At 35.5% G+C, this 20,895-nt stretch overlaps 1 protein-coding gene across 4 annotated transcripts in view; it reads left to right on the top strand.

Annotated features, from left to right (window-relative positions):
- col12a1.L (collagen, type XII, alpha 1 L homeolog) overlaps positions 1-20,895 on the top strand; it is a 140,065-nt gene that overhangs the window by 102,917 nt on the left and 16,253 nt on the right. For all 4 annotated transcript variants that reach the window (XM_018240582.2, XM_018240580.2, XM_018240583.2 and 1 more), the window contains 9 exons: positions 118-260; positions 1,601-1,710; positions 11,790-11,939; positions 12,415-12,492; positions 14,783-14,869; positions 16,313-16,366; positions 17,863-17,958; positions 18,442-18,495; positions 20,075-20,128. In XM_018240582.2, coding sequence (XP_018096071.1) covers positions 118-260; positions 1,601-1,710; positions 11,790-11,939; positions 12,415-12,492; positions 14,783-14,869; positions 16,313-16,366; positions 17,863-17,958; positions 18,442-18,495; positions 20,075-20,128 — 826 coding nt within the window. The remainder of the gene's footprint in view (positions 1-117; positions 261-1,600; positions 1,711-11,789; positions 11,940-12,414; positions 12,493-14,782; positions 14,870-16,312; positions 16,367-17,862; positions 17,959-18,441; positions 18,496-20,074; positions 20,129-20,895) is intronic.

Below are 20,895 nucleotides of genomic sequence, written 5' to 3' on the forward strand. Positions count from 1 at the left end.
AAGTAAAAATGCAAATGTGCGCAGTGACTTGGCTCCGGACTATAGGAAATAACAGAGTAACCATGAATATAATTGGGATTATTTTTTTTAACTGTACATTTTCCATTTGCTTTACAGTGAATTACACCCTGAAGGATTACCACCTTCATATACTATTATATTGCTATTCCGTGTGCTGCCAGAAACCCCCAATGAGCCATTTTCTCTATGGCAAATTACAGATAAAGGTTACAAGCCGCAAGTAGGAGTAAATCTTGATCGTAAGTACTTTTTTTCATTCTTTCAAATGATTCATAAACTTCATAAATTAAATTCATCCTGTGAATTTCCTGGGGGGTTCTGTATTCCCAGATGTAGACTCAGTGCTTATGTAGCATTGAATCCATTTTAACAAATGCAGATTCCCTGATAATTGATGTTAATATTTTAATTTAATTCAAATTGACAGATTTTTAAAAAAATCTTTCCCACCCCCATCATTTCTTCTACACGATCACTTATTTGTTTATGTTCCTCATTTTCTGCACTATAAAATACCAGCACATTCTAGGTGACTTCAACATTTCTGTTGATGCCACACCTGCTACCCAAAACTCCTCTCAATAACAACTTTGTTTGGTCTCTCTCAGTGGAGTGACTTCTTTACTCATGCTTTGGTTTTTTGGTACCATCATTACCGCTTAAAATACAACTTAATGTATAGATGGAGTTAACAATGTTTGGTTTACTTTAATTCTACAACCTGCTCCTTGGGCCTACCTACATTCTCTCTTCCTTTGCTCACATTCCAGTACACTTTACACTACATCTACTCACCAGTGTAGCCTTTCTCTTTCATCTGGTACTATTCCATATTCACTGAAATAAGCATTTATTACTTCCATTCTTTTTACCTTCAGAATGCTTGAATTGTCTGTTTACAACTGCCTGGTCCAGGATTTCCCCCACAGCTTCATATCTGACACACTTCAATATGACTTTCACCCAAAACCATACAGAAACTGCCTCTGCAATAATCAGTTCCTGTATCACATGTCTGCTGCCTCCTCCTGGATGACACAATGCTACCTAAAACTCAGCCACTTTAAAACTTTTATTGGATTTCTGCCAACATCTTCCCTTGTACCTTAGGTTTCACTAACACTTAACGTAATGTCACCTTTCATTTAACGACACTGTCATTTTTCTACTCAAAGCACTCATTACGCCGCACATAAAAACCCTTATTCTTTCATCTCCACAACATTTGTCAGATTTACCCTTACCATAGCTCACAAACAACAAAAATACACACTCTTATTATTTTCAGTCTAGGCTAATGCATTTTACTAATTACAGGCTTTCCAATGTACCCTGATTCAAAACTTTGATCTGTTCTAAATGCTAAAACTAGATCCATCTCACTGTTCCATATTTGGTGCATCACTATGCATATTGCTTCCCTGGATAATGCAGATACTGCTAATACCTGGAAACAAATTAATGAAAAAGAAATCTGGAGTGTGTAACACATAAGATTATTATATTGTAGCATTTTATGCTTATTTGCTTTCCTATTCCATTGTAATGCTGCCATCTGACATTCTGCACTCTTCTTCAGCATCTAAGAAAACACTGTCGTTCTTTAACAAGGGAGCTGCTGGGGATACACAGACTGTAACTTTTGATGGGAATGAAATAAAGAAACTCTTTTATGGAAGCTTCCACAAGGTAATCCAGTGTTTTTAAATGTATCTGTACTCTTTAGTCATTAGTCAATTAGAAAGGAAATTTATGTTACATTAATTTTAGACATCCACTGATATTGAAATAGTTTGAAATCTTGACTCTTGAATTGTGTTTTATTGGAAAAACATTTTTAGGTGGGAGAAATCTATAATGTATTATTTATATAAGTTTATAACACCCCCATAAACCTTTTATATTCCATAATGTAGTTTATCATGATGTCAGGTTGAATTCTGGAGACCTTTAAGCCATATGTATACATATTTATCTGCTGAGAGCTAAATGGCCTTGTGCCAGGTAATTCATTTTGTATAAAGGAAATAATCGCTTTTACCTTTAAATTGCATGCATTGCATACTATCCATATCCATATATACTGTACTAGTGTCTATATACTCTCATCGTCATCATTTATTTATATAGCACTGTCAATATACGCAGTGCTTACTCATCTGTACATTCATATTGCTCCAAAATGCCATTTGGGTCTGATTTTCAAAATAAGGTGCAAGGGGAAGTACAGGGTGCATAGGTGCAAATTATTTAGGCATCTAGGCAAAAACTCGAAAAATTAAGAGTTCTTTTTGGATTTATAATACCGTGGGAATAGAAACGTCCAAGATTTCATGGTTTTCAGGCAAAAATCAGATTTTTGGAGCGGAAAATCTTAAATATTCGCATGATTCTAATTTTCGTTTGATTAATACGATTCGCATTTTACGAACTAGAATTTTTCTGGAAAATTTATTGATAAATAAGGGTGAAATAACCAGTGCAAATTTTGCCAGAATATATTTTAGAAAATAATGAGATAAATTTGGATTTTGATAAATAACCCCCTTATTGTTTGCACCTGACTCCCACTACCAAGTTGCCCCAGGCTACCACTGGAACCTGAATTCTTGCATGGGATACCTGGGTGCATGAGGCAACATTGCAGTGACCTGCTCTGGATGAAGGCACCACTGGGGTAGGATGTAAGGGATTAGAGTCACTGGAGGATGCCCAGCAAACCCTGGTGATATTACTTTCCTTGTCCTTTAAAGGAGAAACAAACTCCTTATTAAACCCCCCCCCACATAGACCCCCCTCCCAGCCTAGCTGCTACCCCGGGCAAATGCCCCATACCTTTTACTTTAAAAAAAACAGTTAGGGGCATTTGCCCGAGGTAGCAGCTAGGCTGGGGGAGAGGAGGGAAGGGGGTCTATGTGGGGTAGGTTTTTTTAGTAAGGGGTTTGTTTCTTCTTTAAGATATCTTGTTTTTATTAACTTAACTTGTTTGGAGAAAATCTTTTGGGGATTCATGATCAACCAGTAAGCAAAATAACAGCTGCACTAAAGTCAAGTATGTGGTGCTCAAAGTATAGTTTTTGGCTTACTGCCTTTTGGCAGCCTCATTTAGACAGTGCTTAGGTCTTTGAGTGACCTTTTTGTGAATTAGTTGATTTATGGCTCTGCAATCTTTGTACTGTCAAAATAGCATAGCTCTTTTTGGATTGCAAGCAGTGTTTTATTTGGAACCTATGTCATTCTGGTTTGGTATTTCTTTTCCTTTTCTCCTGTAATAACTTATTTGACATCCTTTGGATGTGACTTTCAGGGACACTATGGGCTGATTTATCAAGGCTCGAATTAAATTTTTTTACAGTGATTCATATTATTATGTGCTAAAACTCATGAAATCAAATTACTTGAATGTTTATTTAAGCATAAAAAATGTAAAAACCACAAATGTAAATCGTTGCCATGTAAAAGCCTGCAAGTTCATGTAGAAGTCAATTGGAGTTGTCCTAGGAAAAATGTAACCAATCTTTTCAATTTTAATTTTTTAAATTTTTGGACAGTTTGTAGACCATTGAAAATGATGAGTAAAATACAAATTCAATACATTCAAGTTTTTTTCATTTGAGTTTTTAAGATTCAAATGTTTTTCATACTGTAAATAAACAAAGCAAATTTTTTTTAATTTTGATAAATAGGCCTCCCCTTTGCTGAGTCTTGAGTTGTACATAGATTGCTATAAATGGGTGCATAATCACTGCACCTACTTTATAATGACAAAATGGCCATTACTATAGAATGCTGATTTCTGTACACTTTTGCAAGGTTACAGTGTAACAGAAAATGCTTGGAATTGAAATTCATTTGTGTCATTGGTCAACCTGGAATATCTCCCGGGGAAAAAAATTCAGGCATGGGCATTAAGAACAAGGGACTAAGGAGAATTTGTGACCGTAATTATGTAATATACATTGAAATCATTGCAAATATTAGCAATCTTGGTCTTCAGTCATTTGAGTCTTTAGTTTCCTGGAATCATGAATTTTAGAGGACATAAACTAAAAATGTAAAAAAAACAAAAAACCCAATAATTGTAAATTTCAGTTTTGAATGAGTTAAGTACCTGCAACAGAGATAGATTTTGCCATGGATCTGGAATAACATGATTTTTCCTAGATGGCAGTTCTGAGTCTGCATAGTGTTTATGAAATATGTCTGAGTTCTGAGAAAGGAAAGACTGCTCTTTCATCCAGACAATAAATCACCTTAGCATAAAGATGTCCTAAAAGCAAAGAAAAATAATTAGAAAATCTAAACCAGCCCTGAGTCAAGATTCACCTGACACGTTCTCACTGGAGAAAACATGTGTAGTTGCTTCTGCCCTGTTACCAATTTCCCTATATATTGTTGTAAATGGGGAAAAATACTACAGTTGTTAGTGCAATTTATTTAAGTTTTATTATCTATACATCTTTGAGAAGTTTATCTACACAGAGAATGTTATTTCACAGTATTATGTTTGGATCAGCTTCAAAATTGTTTATAGAAATCTGATGACGGTAATAAATATCAATCAAAGCCTTTCCTGATGTTTTTCTCTATACAGTTCTCCATGCTACAGTGGTATAAATGCAAATATATTTACAAATACAGTTTTATGCTGTCCCACAAAAGCCTTCTATTAGTAACCTCCACAAATTTCACCCCAAACCCCCTGCTTGTAGTTTTTTTGTTGTGTTGCTCTGATGTGCTACTGGAGATCAGACTATACACCTTTCAAAACAAAACATTGGAATGTAATATTGGACATATCACATTGATCTCATACACATTAATGTCCACTATTATGATTGTGGAAAAAGTCACAAATCTATGTTTTCCAATAAATAATATTTCTGAGATTCTACCATAAAAGTAGAATTTTAAATAAAAGAATGGTCCATTTAATACAGGGATCAGCAGACAAATCCAGAAACATTTTGTAATCTAGTATTGAAGATAAGAAATTCCCAATATATAAATTAATATAATATGACTTATGTAGAATTCAGCACATTTATATATTTGGTTCCGATGTATGAGTTAGCTATTGATTGTTCAAAAATAATAAAGTCTACCAGTCTAGTTCCATTGCTTTCCTACAGATTGGGTTTATCATTGAAGATAAACACATTCACACTTCATAACTAAATTCCATACTATGGAATTGGAGAGTATTTTATGGCTGACAAGACTCCTCAGCATCACAATCCTATCACATTACCTATAAAATACATATGGGCAGCTGCAAGAGGATAATTGTGAACAACATGCTTCTGTTTGACCTTTTGCTGCTTTGTTGCTGTGTAGTCTTTCCGTAGTGGTTTTTGAGAGTTCAGATTCTGACATAGGATATTCTACATACCCTTCTGATTATTTTCATATCAACTGTTAGTGTTCCAACAAAACAAAATTAGTCTGAACTTGTCCTGTGAGACAAAATCTGGCTTCAGTTGATGCATTTTACACGTTGCGATTCTGTGGCTGTTGAACTTGGGATGTCACTTACTGTTGGAAAATGTTTGGCTTTACTTTTAAGATTGAAATCTGAGTAACTTTAAAAGACAAACAACCTTTATGGTTCTTGTTCTTTGGAGACAATGATCTCACTTAAAATGCAGTCGCCCTGTAATAGCATTTAATCACTTGAAAACTGCAATTTAAAAAATAAATGTTCTCTCTTTTTTATGTGGTCTGCTGGTTTTGTTGTTCCATAGCTATTGATTTAGTTAACAAGCTAGCTAATTATGTCCAGACCACAGTAGCTATCTTCATGCCATTTACCTGCTGTAGGTTACTGTTCTGGGTATTCAACAATTTTGAAGTGGTATCAAACAGCTTCTAATTTGGAAGTTGCTCCAGCATGCAACATCTAACACTGCTCCAATAAAACTTTAACCGTGGGGTAGATTTATAAAATGTTAGCAGAGGTGTTTTTAACATTGAACCAGGTCAGGCACCTCTGGTAAACGTAAGAGGCAAGTTGCCATTTTTTGTGCTCTGTTTATTAGCCCTGAGTGGGGAAAATGGTTAAACTTTTAAGGGGTTATTTATCAAGCTCGAACCTTGAATAATTCGTAGTTTTCAGGGAAAATTTTTCGAGATCTATTAATGTCCGATGATCTAAAATCTCCGAATTCGAAACCCTGGCATCTGAAAGCTCTCGAGGTCCTGTATAAGTCAATGGGAAAGGTCCCAGTGTCTGTGCTGATGTCCGTACTGATATCCGATGATTTCGAGGTTATGGGGCAAAACCCTCTATAAACTCCAAAAAAAACTCAGAACAATTCAGAGTTTTTGGGGAAAGCTCCGAAGATTTGCCCAACCATATTTTTTGGGATTTTTTCTTCATAAATAAGGTCCATTCGGGAATTCAGATTTTGATCCTATAAATACTGAGATAAATCTGGACCTTGATAAATAATCCCCTATGTGTTGCTAATATTTAATTCCTGTATGAATTTTGCACATTTGGACTTTTTGATTAAAATACTACTGAAATATCTCAAGCTCAGCCATGCTGAATTTTTTCCGGCATACTTACATAAATAATCAAAAATATTTAAAAGCCATAAGTAATTGTATAAAAATCACCGAAATACATATGCAATAAAAGGATTTTTTACTTCCATCATTACATGATAGCTACTTTAACATTCACCCTTCTTAGCCAGATACTTTTTGAAGCCTTATATATAAACATGGGGTTAATGTAATAAAAAACATAAATTTGCCCTCATCTATAGCCACCAATGAGACGTGTGTTTTCAAAGAGCTGACCAGTAATTCTACTTGCTGATTGGTGGCTATGGATTACTAGACAAGTAGCAAGCTTTAGAGCATATGTTACATTAGTTCTGATGGAAACCAGAGACATACGTCATTGTAGTAAACATTACCATTTCCATGCTTTCTAAATAGGGCCAGAATAATTTCATAAGGAAAATGATGACATTTTGTTTTTTATTATGTTTTCTTGGTGGTTACATACTTTGTGTATTGCAAAATTACATTCAGCTGCCAAAATTTCTAAGTAAAATGGCAACTAAAGCGAAAATGAAAATGGATGCTGGACTAAAGAAAGAGAGAAAAATCAAGAGAAAAAGAAGAAATGAAAAAAGCAATTAGCTATTTAAAAAGTTGTTTATGAGGTAAAGATGTTTGGGATCACATTTATTGGCCTGTTTTGCAGCCTTTGATTTGCCAAGTGTAACAAAGATGTTAAGGAGGTTTTTAATGTACTGCAAAGTCTTGAAATGAAAATACTTTTTCGATTATTCATGGAGTCATAGATTTATATATTTGGGAATATTTGAGTATAATGAAAAGCATGCTGCATACGTAATAGGAAATGGCATGGGCTGTTTTTGTTGAGTGCCTGTATGGAAATGTCTTTTTATATTTCAAGTCTCTGCTAAGTGTTTCAGAAATATCATGAAAGCACTGATGGAATTTGATGCTGACCATGTGCTAATGCTACTGGAATATATTCTCCAATGGGAATAGGGCGAAGGATGCATTAAAACCTTACTAACCTTGTTAAGATAAAATACACTAGGGGGCTAAATTACAGGCACAGTACTGTGACAAATACTTGGCTAATGTCAGTGAATTACATAGATCATTCCTATTTGCATTTTATTTTTCTCAGCATCTCGGCGAGTCAAATGTTGTGTGAAGACAGGCCTATAGTTTGCACTTCTGTATAGTATATTTTTATAAATGAATGTATTTTACAAATCTATATTATATAATATATAAATGTACCTGTATATATTATGTATATACATTATGGGGCACATTTATCAAGGGTCGAATATTGAGGGTTAATAAACCCTCGAATTCGACCCTCAAATTTAAATCCATCGAATTCGAAGGATTTACCGTAAATCCTTCAATCGATCGATCAAAGTAAAAAACGATAAAATCCTTTGAATCGAACGATTCGACCGATTTTAAGCGATCGATCTAAGGATTTTTCTTCAATCAAAAAAAGGTTAGAAAAGTGCTGGGGAAGGTCCCCATAGGCTGACATTGTACCTCGGTAGGTTTAAACTGCCTAAGTATGTAGTCAAAGTATTTTTTAAAGAGACAGTACTTCGACTATCGAATGGTCGAATAGTCGAACGATTTTTAGTTTGAATCGTTCGAATCGAAGTCGAAGGTCGTAGTAGCCTATACGATGGTACCCAAAAAAATACTTTGAAATTCAAAGTTTTTTTCATTCGAATCCTTCACTCAAGCTTATTAAATGTGCCCCTATATATATATATATAGGGGCACATTTACTTAGCTCTAGTGAATGAATAGAAGGAAAAATACTTTGAATTTTCGAACGTTTTACTTCGACCATCGAATAGGCTACTTCGACCTTCGACTTCGAATCGAACGATTCTAACTAAAAATCGTTCGACCATTCGATAGTCAAAGTACTGTCTCTTTAAAAAACTTCGACCCCCTACTTCGCCAACTAAAACCTACCGAGGTACAATGTTAGCCTATGGGGAAGGTCCCCATAGGCTTTCTAGCAAATTTCTGATCAAAGGAATTTCGTTCAATCGATGGATTAAAATCCTTCGAATCGTTCGCTTCGAAGGATTTAATCGTTCAATCGAAAGATTATTCCTTCGACCGTTTGATCGGACGAATAGCGGTAAATCCTTCGACTTCAATATTCAAAGTCGAAGGATTTAACTTCAATAGTTGAATATCAAGGGTTAATTAACCTTCGATATTCAACCATTAGTAAATGTGCCCCCTAATGTTACAAGGTCAGATACTTTTTCAATTCCTCACAGAAATCTGTCATTACATATGTATATACAGGTAATATAATAATCGGGCTCCAATCTATCACTGAGTATATATAAACATGATATTCCAAAGTCTAAATAATGAGGTCCAGTTGCACTTCTCTCAACTTTCTACAGTGCTTGGGACTGTTTGGGATGTTTTATGTACAATCCTAAAATAGTTCATATTTAGTTTATATCTGTAGAACCTGCACATAAAATATATCTACTAATAAGCAAAGACCGGAGCACCTGTAAAAGAGTCTTTGACCATAATGTCTTTGTGGAAGCCTCTGTAGCGTGTATATATATATATATATATATATATATATATATATATATATATCTAGAGAGAGAGAGAGAGAGAGAGAGAGAGAGAGAGAGAGAGAGAGAGAGAGAGAGAGAGAGAGAGAGAGAGAGAGAGAGAGAGATAATTAGGTCCGTCTCTAACTTAGAAGAAAATATAATGGAGAGCTAATGTTGGAATTTTCAAAGGCAGATATCTTCACTACTAAAGGGCTCTTTCTTTCTTTAAGGCTGTGGGGGAAATTGATCTAATGCGCCTGGTAACTAGCAATCAGCAAGAGTAGAAACACAAAATAGATGGGGGACAGGTTACATGGAAGCCATTACTTGCTTACTTGGGGCATAAGCATAGAAGCATGAGATAAGAGAGACAGTAAAATAAGGATTACATAAAGCATAGAATGGGAATATTGGTTAGATAAGTAAACAAAGAATGACATCATAGTGAAAGGATGTGTTACATTACCATTTTTTATGAGTTTGGCTACAGGCATTGCACACACAGTGGTTAAAGCAGCAAATGGTGCATACCCTTTGGCTGCCCTTTAGCTGACACTTTATTTCTTGTTAGGATGAGCTCATGCTGGAGAAAACAAGCACTTTAAACATAAACAGTCTATGAGAATCCCTAGTGATGTGCAGCTGTATCTAGCCCCAAAGAGAACAGGAGAAAGGCTTCCGTGCTGGAGTCCTGTATGTGCAGTAACTGTATGGAAGCATGCACCTACTTCAGACTGGCCAGTACTACAAGTGAAAATGCCCAAAAGCATTTATATATAATGTTCACTTAACCTGAAATTTTAGAATTCTGCCACCATTTTGAGAAAAAGATAATCACTGAATTTTTTAAATACATATAATTCTCCTAGTAGAGATTTTGGGAAGAGTTAATAATTATGCACGATTGAAGTTTTCATTGAACACGATAGACCAGTTGCGGCTCATGGGTTGCCATGGCTAACTGCAATTTAGCACTTATATCAGTAACTTAGTCCCATGATCATTTTGCCAGTGAAAAACACGTCAAAGGATTTACCTAGGTATAATGTAACTTGTCATTTTTAAATGTTGTAACTAAATGTGCTCCTAAGTCTTTGGGTAGCATTGTGACATTGTTTTACGTTAGAATTTATCTTAAAGAAAACAAAAAATATGCTGTTTGTTTAGGGTGTTGTTAATGCCAGGGCTTCCCTTGCGTGTAACATACATCTGTCCTGCACCTAGTGAATCATATATCAGCAACAATCTTGGCACCTTGAGCTCTCAAAGCCAAAAACAATTTGTACACATATGGACCCCAGAAAAACACTTGCAAATTGAACATAATTTAGCAATGCAAATGTACATTTGTGCATGTTGTTTGTTGGTCATTATTAAAAGTGCATTGTGGGTATTAACATTTTGTGTTTGTCTTTGTGCCCAGTGTATTGCACTTGTGTTAATAATTGATCCTTTTTTGCTAGCAGTGTTTCCCTGTGTTTGGCATATTTTTACAAAATACTCAGTACCTGCTGATAAAAAGCCTCCCTACTGCATGACAGCAACGTAAATATTAACTTGAACTTTGGTCTCATTTCACCACTAAACGTTTTCACTTCATAGCTGGGCCCCTCTCTTGCTTTTTGGTAAACTTCAAATGTGTTTCCACATGGATCTTGCTAAGTAGTCTTCTTTTTTGACACACTTTTATGTAGGCAAGTGTTAAGCAGAGTTCTTGTTATAATCAAACCAATCCTACAGTAAAAGAAAATGACGGTAACATCAGGCTGTGGTGATGCTTTTCACCAGCAGGAACTATACATCTTGTTAAAACAGAAGGAATAATGCATGGTGTACAATACACAGAACTATTGCTAACTCTTTTAGTTCACTTTAAAAAAAAACTTGAGTTTTGGCAATTATCTTTCAGAAAGTCAGTGGTCTAAAATAGTGTAAGACTGGGTCAAAATCACTTTCAAACATTATGCAAAGCTCCAAAATTCAATATAGTTACTTCCCTGATGATACTGGGCACAAGCAGGTCGTTAATTGCAGCCAGTCGTTGTACCCAAAACAGGTGTAAAATGCCCAGACTACAAAGTCCTCATAGCAATTCTCCCCTTGAGATTTCTCAATTCCATAGCCTATCCAATTGGATCACTATGCTTTCAGGTGAAGCTTAGTGTACTAATCCTTGTACTTTTCTATACGGAACTTCTACTCTGACTTAGGCCTCTTACCTCAGGTTCTTCTGCAACATCTATCCCTTTCAGCAAGCAGGGTCCAGACAGGCTGATGCCTCTTCTTTTAAGGACTATGAAAAATTACTTTCCAGGGCAAGGGTTAACCTGTAAAAGGGAATTCTCCCCTTTCCTAACTGTGAACAGACCCAGTCCAAAGTTGTCCCTTATCCCTTATCTTCTAAGTAAGCTAACTACATACCATGGATCTGCAACTTGTGTTGTTCCAGTTGCTCAGGAAAATCATAAGAAATAGCATTTCCCATTTGATGCCTTTAGCACAAGTTTATTCCCATTTCTACTCTTTGTTCCACTTTATACTTGTTTATTAAATAAAGCTGAAGGTTAAACTCTTAGGCCACTGCCAACATTTGTATTTATTATAATATGATACAGAACTAAAATGAACATATTTATTTTCCAGGTTCACATTGTGGTTTCTCCATCATATGTCAGAATTTATATTGATTGCAGTGAAATTGCTGAGAAAGAAATCAAAGAAGCTGGCAATATTACAGGCGAAGGATATGAAGTACTTGGGAAGACTTTAAAGGGTGATAAAAAATCAGCACCCGTAAGTAAAACGAAACTGCCAGTTGACAATGCTGCTCTAGGTGGGAAAATCTTACAGTTAATTGAATTAATGTTGCTTTTTTTGTTACTATAGACTTGTACGCCATCAATAGAAAGTAGTCATAGATATACTTTTATGCTTAGAAAAGTGATCTTGCTCTCTCATTAAAGTTCATTCTGGAAAAACTGCAATATCTTCTTTAAATTAGTTTGACACTATTTAAGCCATTTATGTTTTGGTGCAAAGGACTTTTTTTTTCATATCAATGCCACATCACATATATAACATGACATGTTGATTAATGTAATGGGCTTTGCAGGAGTTACATTGTTTTACCAGTTGACATCACATTTTGTAATTGCATGCAGATGTTCATTTGTCATCTTTTCATACTGTATGTGGATATAAGGAAAATGTCATAATCAAAAATATACATATGATGTTTAAAACTAAACATGTTCCCCTCACTCCCCAGTTCCTGCTCCAGATGTTTGACATTGTGTGTACTGTGACCTGGACAAGTAGAGATAGATGCTGTGATATTCCTTCTACAGTAAGTGTAAACCACATGAGTGTTTTGCTCCTTAAACAGTTCACAGCTGTTATATAAATTCAGGTTTTTTACAAAATTTTCTAATTAAAAAATCTGTAGGAAGAGTGCATACGTAACAGGAATTGTAATAGTTATATTTTAACATGATGCTATCCCAATGAGTCTGATCTGTAATTATGATTATGCACCTTTGGCTAATGTTACCATCTACTGTATATGTATGTATTATATAACCACATCCTCTCTCAACTCTCTGCACCTCTCCTCTGAACTCAGTATTAGAAAAAGTAAAAAAGATTCTTGGGTGAAAAAAATCTATGCACACTCAAAACTATACACAATATCCTCTTTAGTCTCCTCTTGTACTCATCTTCTAGCTGCTTGTTTCTGTATTGCCATCTGTCATTATACCCATATATTCTTAGAACCGGCAGAAACTTAAAATGCTTTTAACCATTGTTAAAAAATGTTCTCAGTCTCTGGAAAGTGATGTCAGAGTGGTCATAACCATTTTGGATAACTAATATTCTATAAGCTCAAGAAAATCACTATTATTACTAAACTAGATTTTTTCTGGTTGGGGTTTTTTGGGCAAACACTCAAATCTTTCATTGAAAAATACCCCTCAAATTTTTCAAGTATTTACCCAGATGCTGCAAAAAGCCTGAATTCAAAAATCTGCCATCTCAGAACTGTTGAATATGTCAATGGGAGATGCCCCTATGGCAATTTAAAGATATCGTAGTTTGTGCTAAGTTTAGCTCGATTGTCTGAAAAATTCTGGGTTTTCGGGCAAAAACCCGAAAAATAGAGCGTTTCGGGACAAAAGTCCAAAAAAAATGGACAATATGGGCTTTTGCTTGATTTTATCAGGTTTTTTCCCTGATCCAATTATTGTATTAATAAATATGGCAAAATTGAGCATGGGAGTTTGGTCAGGCTTTTTTTATTCTAATTATGAGATAAATTCAGATTTTAGTAAATAACCCCCTAAATCATCAGTTTACATTTGTTAAAGATAGCAAATCACTATTTGCTGGTAAGAAACTCTCCTATGAAGCATAGTGTCATTTTCAACCTTGATATGTGGGCTGTCACTTTTCATATTTTTGGGTCCCTTCCACAGAAACCTTTTGTTTTTAAGGAAACTGGAGTTGTGTAGCATGCGGTGTCTTCAAAAGATAACAATTTTAGCACATTCTTGTATATGCCTGGACAAAAACCCAAAACAACGATAGCATTTCCATTGACTTTGGTAGAATAATTTGTCTGAAAGTTGTGTAATACACTTGATAAATCATTGAGAAATTTAATTACGATTAACTATCCCATTGTGACACTTGAAAAATAAGCCTCAAGATGCTGCAAGATGCTGCCAAGCTTTTGGCTTTCTGTTAAAGTTATTAAAGGTACGCATTGTAAATCAGCAACAAATGTTTACTGTGGTTTTGTCATCTTTCTGATTGCACAAGTATCCCCCCACTTAGTATGGAGAAAGATGGAAACTGGTAGCCAGTTGGAAAATGGAATGGCATTTATTTGAAAAACTTGCAAGGACACCAAAGCTTTGCTTTGATTTTTGAAAGCTGTAAAGCGATACAAAGAAAAGCTTAGACAACATATAATTTTGGCAGTTGTAGAAAAAAGAAAAGCAATGCACTTGGAATGGGATTTTTTTCTCTTCTCAAAACCATATGTGGCACATTATGTCCATTGCATCAACCTATACACTGCTACTTTCAATTAAATATACGGTATATTTCTTTTTCACTGAAACAGAAACTTTTAGCTAAAAGAGTACCAACTTGGTTTTTCTCTTATTAGGTGATTACTGTAGTACATAAATGTTTTATTGTAGGTTTTCCATAACTAATAGCTTGCATTTTAACTATATAACTGCAATTAAATGGATATTCAAGTTACTCTAAATGCAGTTCTGATTGAGAAAACATTCTGATTTTACTTTTTGAATATCTTTCAAAAGCAATGCACATCATACTCCTCCACCCAGTACTGAAATGTGATAAATGGACTGGAAATAAAGACATCCAGCCAGATCAAAACTAAAAATGCAGTTTATCATGAAGAATTGATAACGAGGAGAAAAAACCTGTTAACCATTACCACTTGGTAATGCCCTATTTCAGTGCAACTGGATTCAGTTCTAGAAAACCATCCATTCTAAGAAAGTTATTTCGTTTTGCTACTTTTTATGACTGCATTCTTTTAGTTGTTTTACAGGATATCCAAAATAGTATAACAGTTGCATGTATGGTATGTCTTTTTCTAGAGAGATGAAGCCAAATGTCCAGCTTTGCCCCATTCGTGTACTTGTGCACAAGACAGTATCGGAGCACCAGGACCCCCAGGCCCATCCGTAAGATGACTTTCAATTTTGTTTCAACTGTAACATTTGTGCTTTTGAAAATGATCTGCATCACACAAAGTGAAGGAAACCTTAAATCAAAATGTGCTAGTTTTGACCCCTGAAAATTTTAAGATACCCACAATCTGAACATGAGGCCTCTATACAACAGATCATTTATAACCATGCACAGGTTCCTTTTTTCTGCTTTACAAACACTTTACACAGTCAAAAATATTGCATTGTAAATATGTTGCACAATTTTTACTTTACCCTCCTTATATTTTTTAATCTTATTCTTCAGTCTAATGCAGTGATGCACAGGCCATTCTTGACACACAAGTCAAACAAATGTAACTGTTGTTTCCTGTGAACATCTTGGAAATTGTATAAGAACTGAAATCATCCCTTAGGAGGCTTAAACTGTGTACATTGTATGTACCGTGTTTGGGCAATTTGATAATATTCAATGACCCATCTATATGTGTAGACAGATTGCATAGTAACTATTGGTTTGGCCATTAGATTAAACAAATGACAAAGGCATGGGCACAAATGTGACCCATTTGACTTTAAAATAACTAACATTACAATCACATGTCTCTGCTTAAGTCATTTCTACATTATTTTTCTGATCAACATATTTTTGCTTCTCTGGTTTTTGGATTCTGCTGAATACTGAATCTTCCTATCAACTATAAACAAAATATTGTCACGTTCAGTTACCCAGAGCTTTAAAATCACGTTTTCTAAATTCAGTTTGGCTAAATACTGATTATTTTGACCTGATCTGAATCCTTCAGGAAGAGCTTTGACTGGCAGAATCCCAAGCTGAATCCTGGATTTGGTGCATACCTCATTGTTTTGTTCTACGGCTTATGTTCCATAAGGCATTTTTTTTAAAAAAAGACTGAATTCTCGTGGACTTTCCATTATGGTTAATGGGAATCACTGAGAGTATGCAACGGTATGCAGTTATTTCTTTTGTGTCCCGGTATGGCTGGAAAGCTTGTTTGCCATGTTGTGATTCCAGCTGATACTTATTGTAATAGTAAAAGTAATATACAACATTTATTAGTTTGTTTTGTTTGAGACCTTTCCTGAAAAACATCATGGCAACAAAAACAGTGTGCGACATAAGTCTAAACTGCACATCAGACTAGCATTTGAATAGTTGCTGCTAGCATGACAGCACTCAAATGTATCTCTTTTTATAATCGACCTCACAAATGCAAATAACTGGGATGTTCCTGAAGGGAAGTCTATATTCTCAAGATGACTGAATTAGATTGGCAAGAATAATGAAACACAAATGTGCTTACGTAAATAATTCTTTATGGCCTTTGACCAAATATCTTCAGTTAAATGAAGAAGAAAAGTTATCTTTGGTAGAATGCATAAAAGTTTTTTTTTTTTTTTTAAATTGCTATTAAATCATGTTATTTTAAATTACAGGGTATTCCCGGTAGTAAAGGACCAAGGGGTGACCGGGGTGGGGATGGACCAGTTGTAAGTATCTTCTACTGTTGTTGTTATTTATATTGAATTAAGAGCATAATTCCAAAAATCTACACTGGGACAACAGCTATAGAACTTGTAAAAGCTAGAAGCATTTATTGTCCAACATTAAAAATGCACATTTTCTAAAACGTTAACACTTTTAAACACTATTACTTTGAACTGTAGCGCCTGGATAAGTTTCAAATATTTCTGTGACCTTTATGGCTAAGAATGAATAACTGTTAAATCGGAAGTATTTCAAATCATATACAATGTGAATACCAAGTCTGCTGCAATTAGTTGGAGTTAGTATTACAGACAGGAAAGCCACAGTAAATGTCCCATCAGACATTATGACTGATTTTTTGCTATATTTTCAGTCCTTTGAAAGAATAAATATGGAAGCTAAAGAGCTGGGGCAGGGCACATGAGGTAACCAATCATCTTTGAGCTCAGAATTAGTATGAGTTAGGCGTATATGCTGAATTAATTTGCAAAGTCTGTATAGTAGTCCAAAATGATAGTATTATACAACCTGTCCCTAAAATCCAAGGCAGCCACCTCCCCCTCACTCATTATTGTTTAATAGAAAGTGACAGAGATAAGACTTTAGTAGTATGTTCTCATGTAATCCTGGAAGGAGTAATATCCAACATACACTCCTGTTTTTGATAAAGCATGCATCGCATCTCTCCATTTTAATGATAAATTCTGGCTCAGTTGTCCAGGTAGGTGAGCTTGATTTAAATTAAATTGTTCCAAGCAACAGTGATATGAAATGTGGAAAATATAATCTTCATCATAACATCTGGTCAGTTCATGTCTGGTGAAGTATTTTTATGTTCTAAATTTATGTTCCATCTGTATTAGTGTAATCCTATAAAACTATTGATATAAATTACTCTCACAGTTACCTTTACAAGATTTACATAAAGCTGAGATGTCAGTAGGCTTCACATTAAAGGCTGTAAATTCCTGACTTTGGAGCTGAATCCACACCTTACACATTTATTAGCCATATGCTCTGTACTGGGTAAAATATTCTTTCCATTCCCTTTACTGCTGCTTTGGTGGAAGCCTGAATTCAGGAGGTGAGCAGGCTTGAGGATCTATAATATTCTCTTTCAATATTTTTTGCTCTCTCAGATGGCTCAATGTACTAAGGACACATTCAGTTGAAATCTGCAAATCACTTTCTAGTCACTTAAAAGGAAAGCACTTCTCTCCGACTTGAAACTAACAGTTATCATTGTTGCGGGGCATTTGAGTTGCTTCTAGTTCATGTAAATTGGAAGAAAACTGCATGGATAGCAGTATATTGAATAAGTGGCCTAGTAAAAACTCTGCGTATGCCATAGCTCAGATTATCCGTGTTTGTGTTTGTGTTACTGTACTAATCTGAAACACTATTAAAGAAATACTAAAGCTGAACATGTTAAAATTAACTCATGCCAGTCGTACACATATAGATTTCTATTTTAAATTTTTCTACATTTCTGATACAGGGACCACCAGGTCAGCGAGGAGAACAAGGTTTACCTGGCCCACAAGGACTACCTGGACCTCAAGGACCACCTGGACTTTCCATTCCCGGAGAACCTGTATGTATATACTTTTGTTAGAAGGGCAATTTTGCATTAGTTATTGTACTGGATTATGGCCAATGGAAAGGAAACCCACAAAATTAAATGTTTCATATGTATTAGATTTCACTAAGTTAGAATACTTAGCAACAGTATTGAATAAGACATGCATGTGCTTGCTTGTGTGATGGATTGGACAAAATTTTCTGTATATTGTTTCAGCTCTTAATCATGGTAGATTCTCAGTTTAAAACAGACCCTTCCAATTGTTATATACAGGAATAAATCTTTTGTATTTTAATATAGATAATAGAAAAAATATTTAGCATTTTGCAAAGATTACTGTGTATACCAGACCTTAGTGTTATTGTAGGATTAGGGTCTTATGTTAAGAATATGGAAGCGACTCTCATTGTATTAATTTCATTAAACCTTGTCTATTTTAGTGGCCATCAAGATTCATTTCTCATTAAATGTTGTTTTTTTCCTTAAATAACAAAGGGTCGCCAAGGAATAAAAGGAGATCTCGGTGACCCAGGATTGCCAGGAAGAATGGTATGCAGTTTTCACATTCTATACAAATAATTCACATTAAATTTGTTTATTACTCTATGAATATGGGTGTATACCAGCATTGAATTAATAAGTGTCAGGGTTCATTTACCATTGACCCACGCATCAGTGCAAGATAACTTTTTGCACCGCTTAGGCCTATTGCACATTTTATATTTTCTATGGTGGCTTTTTTCAGCTCACTGGGAAGAACTTCAATACACCAGTGTATTTACTTAATTGCAGTCTTCCTGTCACAACTAGTAAATTACCTAAATGAGAGGCTGCAAGAGCAGGTCTCCTCCAGAAGAAGAACATTGATAGAGAATACGCCCCATGTACTTGGGTTGCCACCTGTCTTGTTTTCGGATGGCCTGTCTCGCTGTCTCTTTTCGGATTTACAAATTAGGAAATCCAGACAGGACTGGAAGTGAATCACTGGTTGCTGCATCATAGCCCAACCCTGAAATCACTAACACAACCATGGACCATCATCTGCCTTGTCAATGACATCACCTGCCCTGCCCTCCCCATGGCATCACCATCACACCCACAAAACATCATCTGCCCTGCCCCCACTGATGTCAAAAACCCACCACCTACCCTGACTTCAAGGAATCAAAAGGTGGTAACACTACCATGTACCATAGGCCTAATATGTGCAAAATTGCATCATTTTGTGCCTGTTAACCTAGCAGTTGTGCCAGGGGCAGTGGTCTCTGCACTCTTTATTGGAAACAAGGTGGAGAATACATTGTTGTCAAGAACCCGGGACACAATACACAAAGCTTGCTATAGGCATGTGGTATGTACAGGGCTCTTCTATGCATTCCATTCCCTCATATTTCTTAGACTGCACGTCTAGGTGACATGCTATAGGGGCATTCCTGGGTTTTACTTATGTGCTGCCTACCACACCCAATCTTAATGCAGCACTGCCAAATGTAGGCAGTGCTATATTCAGAGTAAGACAGATCTTTTAATTCAGTTCTAGAAATTAAAAGTGCTGCACCACATGACTCCTATATTATTTCTTTTTTTTACCTTTCTTTTTGTACCTTGCGCCATAGATTGTAAATGAGGCCTGCTGAAATATTATTATTGAGAAGCTACAGTTCAGTCAAAAATTAAGAAATGCAAGTAGCATTTGACAAATGGGACATTTTTAAAGGAGACATATAGGAAAAGTGACTCCCCCTAATATTGTAGGCAGTTATGAATAATATATAGTGGTGATTTTACTTGGCCTAAAAATAAATATTATCTTTAAAAATGGTCCTTTTATTAAAGCTCCCTATAGATCTGCTACAGTCCCTGTCCAAGTTCAAATGAGGGGTGGGTGTGTCATAATGGTCCCTGCCAGAAGCACAGTAGAAGGTACTTCTGGCTCCCCTGCACAGCCTGGGAAAGGAGGCAGCAGTAAGTGGACTAGTAGACATTTTCAATAATTCAGCTTGAAACTCTACTTTTTAAAGCACATTCCTTCTATTCAAAAAAAAGAAAATACTTATACTTATACTGGTACAATCCTGTTTTTCCTGTCTCCTTTAAATGTATATTAATGTAGATTATCATTTTTCAGGGTTCCCCAGGGGTAACAGGACCACCAGGGCCTATGGGTCCACCAGGCACAAGGGTGAGTTAACTTTTACCATAAGTATTCAGATAAATTGATAAATGTACATTCATTTAGAAAGACTTAATACCTTTAATTTGTGTAAAACCATAAGATACGTTACGTGACAAGTTCAGATAAAATCTGATCAAACTCTCCCATGTAGTTTAGCCCTACTGCATAACAATGTATGATATGTTGACCATATCTACATGAAAGCAAAGGAAAATCCATTATTGTGTCAATGAAACTCTGTTCTTTTTGAAGTCTCAGTTAGGAATGCAGCGTGGTTATAACTTGCTATAAGCATGTAAGCATATAAATTGATAATTGCTATTCTGTGACATGTAGAATGTGACGGTATTATCCTGAATAGATGTTTAAGGAATTCATTCAAATCTCTATTGGTACTAAATAAAAGCAATATTAAGCCAGGCATCTAATTTCATCATCTTTACAATACAAGCGTATGAACGCTTGTCAGGTGTATGCGGAGTCTGTTTGCTTATATCCTTTGAAACAAACCTAATGTGTCCTAATGATTTTTCTGTTGACTTGACATATCCCAGAGGGCTGTGATCCTTTGCTATGTTTAGTATCTTCTTTCCCTTGTATTTTTTTCCATTTCTCTACCTTATAGATGAAAATGTTTCTGTGTGGCTGATCATTGATGATGTTCTAATCCAGGTGTTCTGTGCTCCAGTCCTTAGGGCTGCTTTTTAGGCTGCCCTTGCTGAGATACAAAGAAATGAATGACTGGTTCAGCTAGTTATAGTGGCACACCTGTG

This window comes from Xenopus laevis, chromosome 5L, assembly GCF_017654675.1.
Source record: "Xenopus laevis strain J_2021 chromosome 5L, Xenopus_laevis_v10.1, whole genome shotgun sequence".
Classification (NCBI taxonomy): Eukaryota; Metazoa; Chordata; class Amphibia; order Anura; family Pipidae; genus Xenopus; species Xenopus laevis.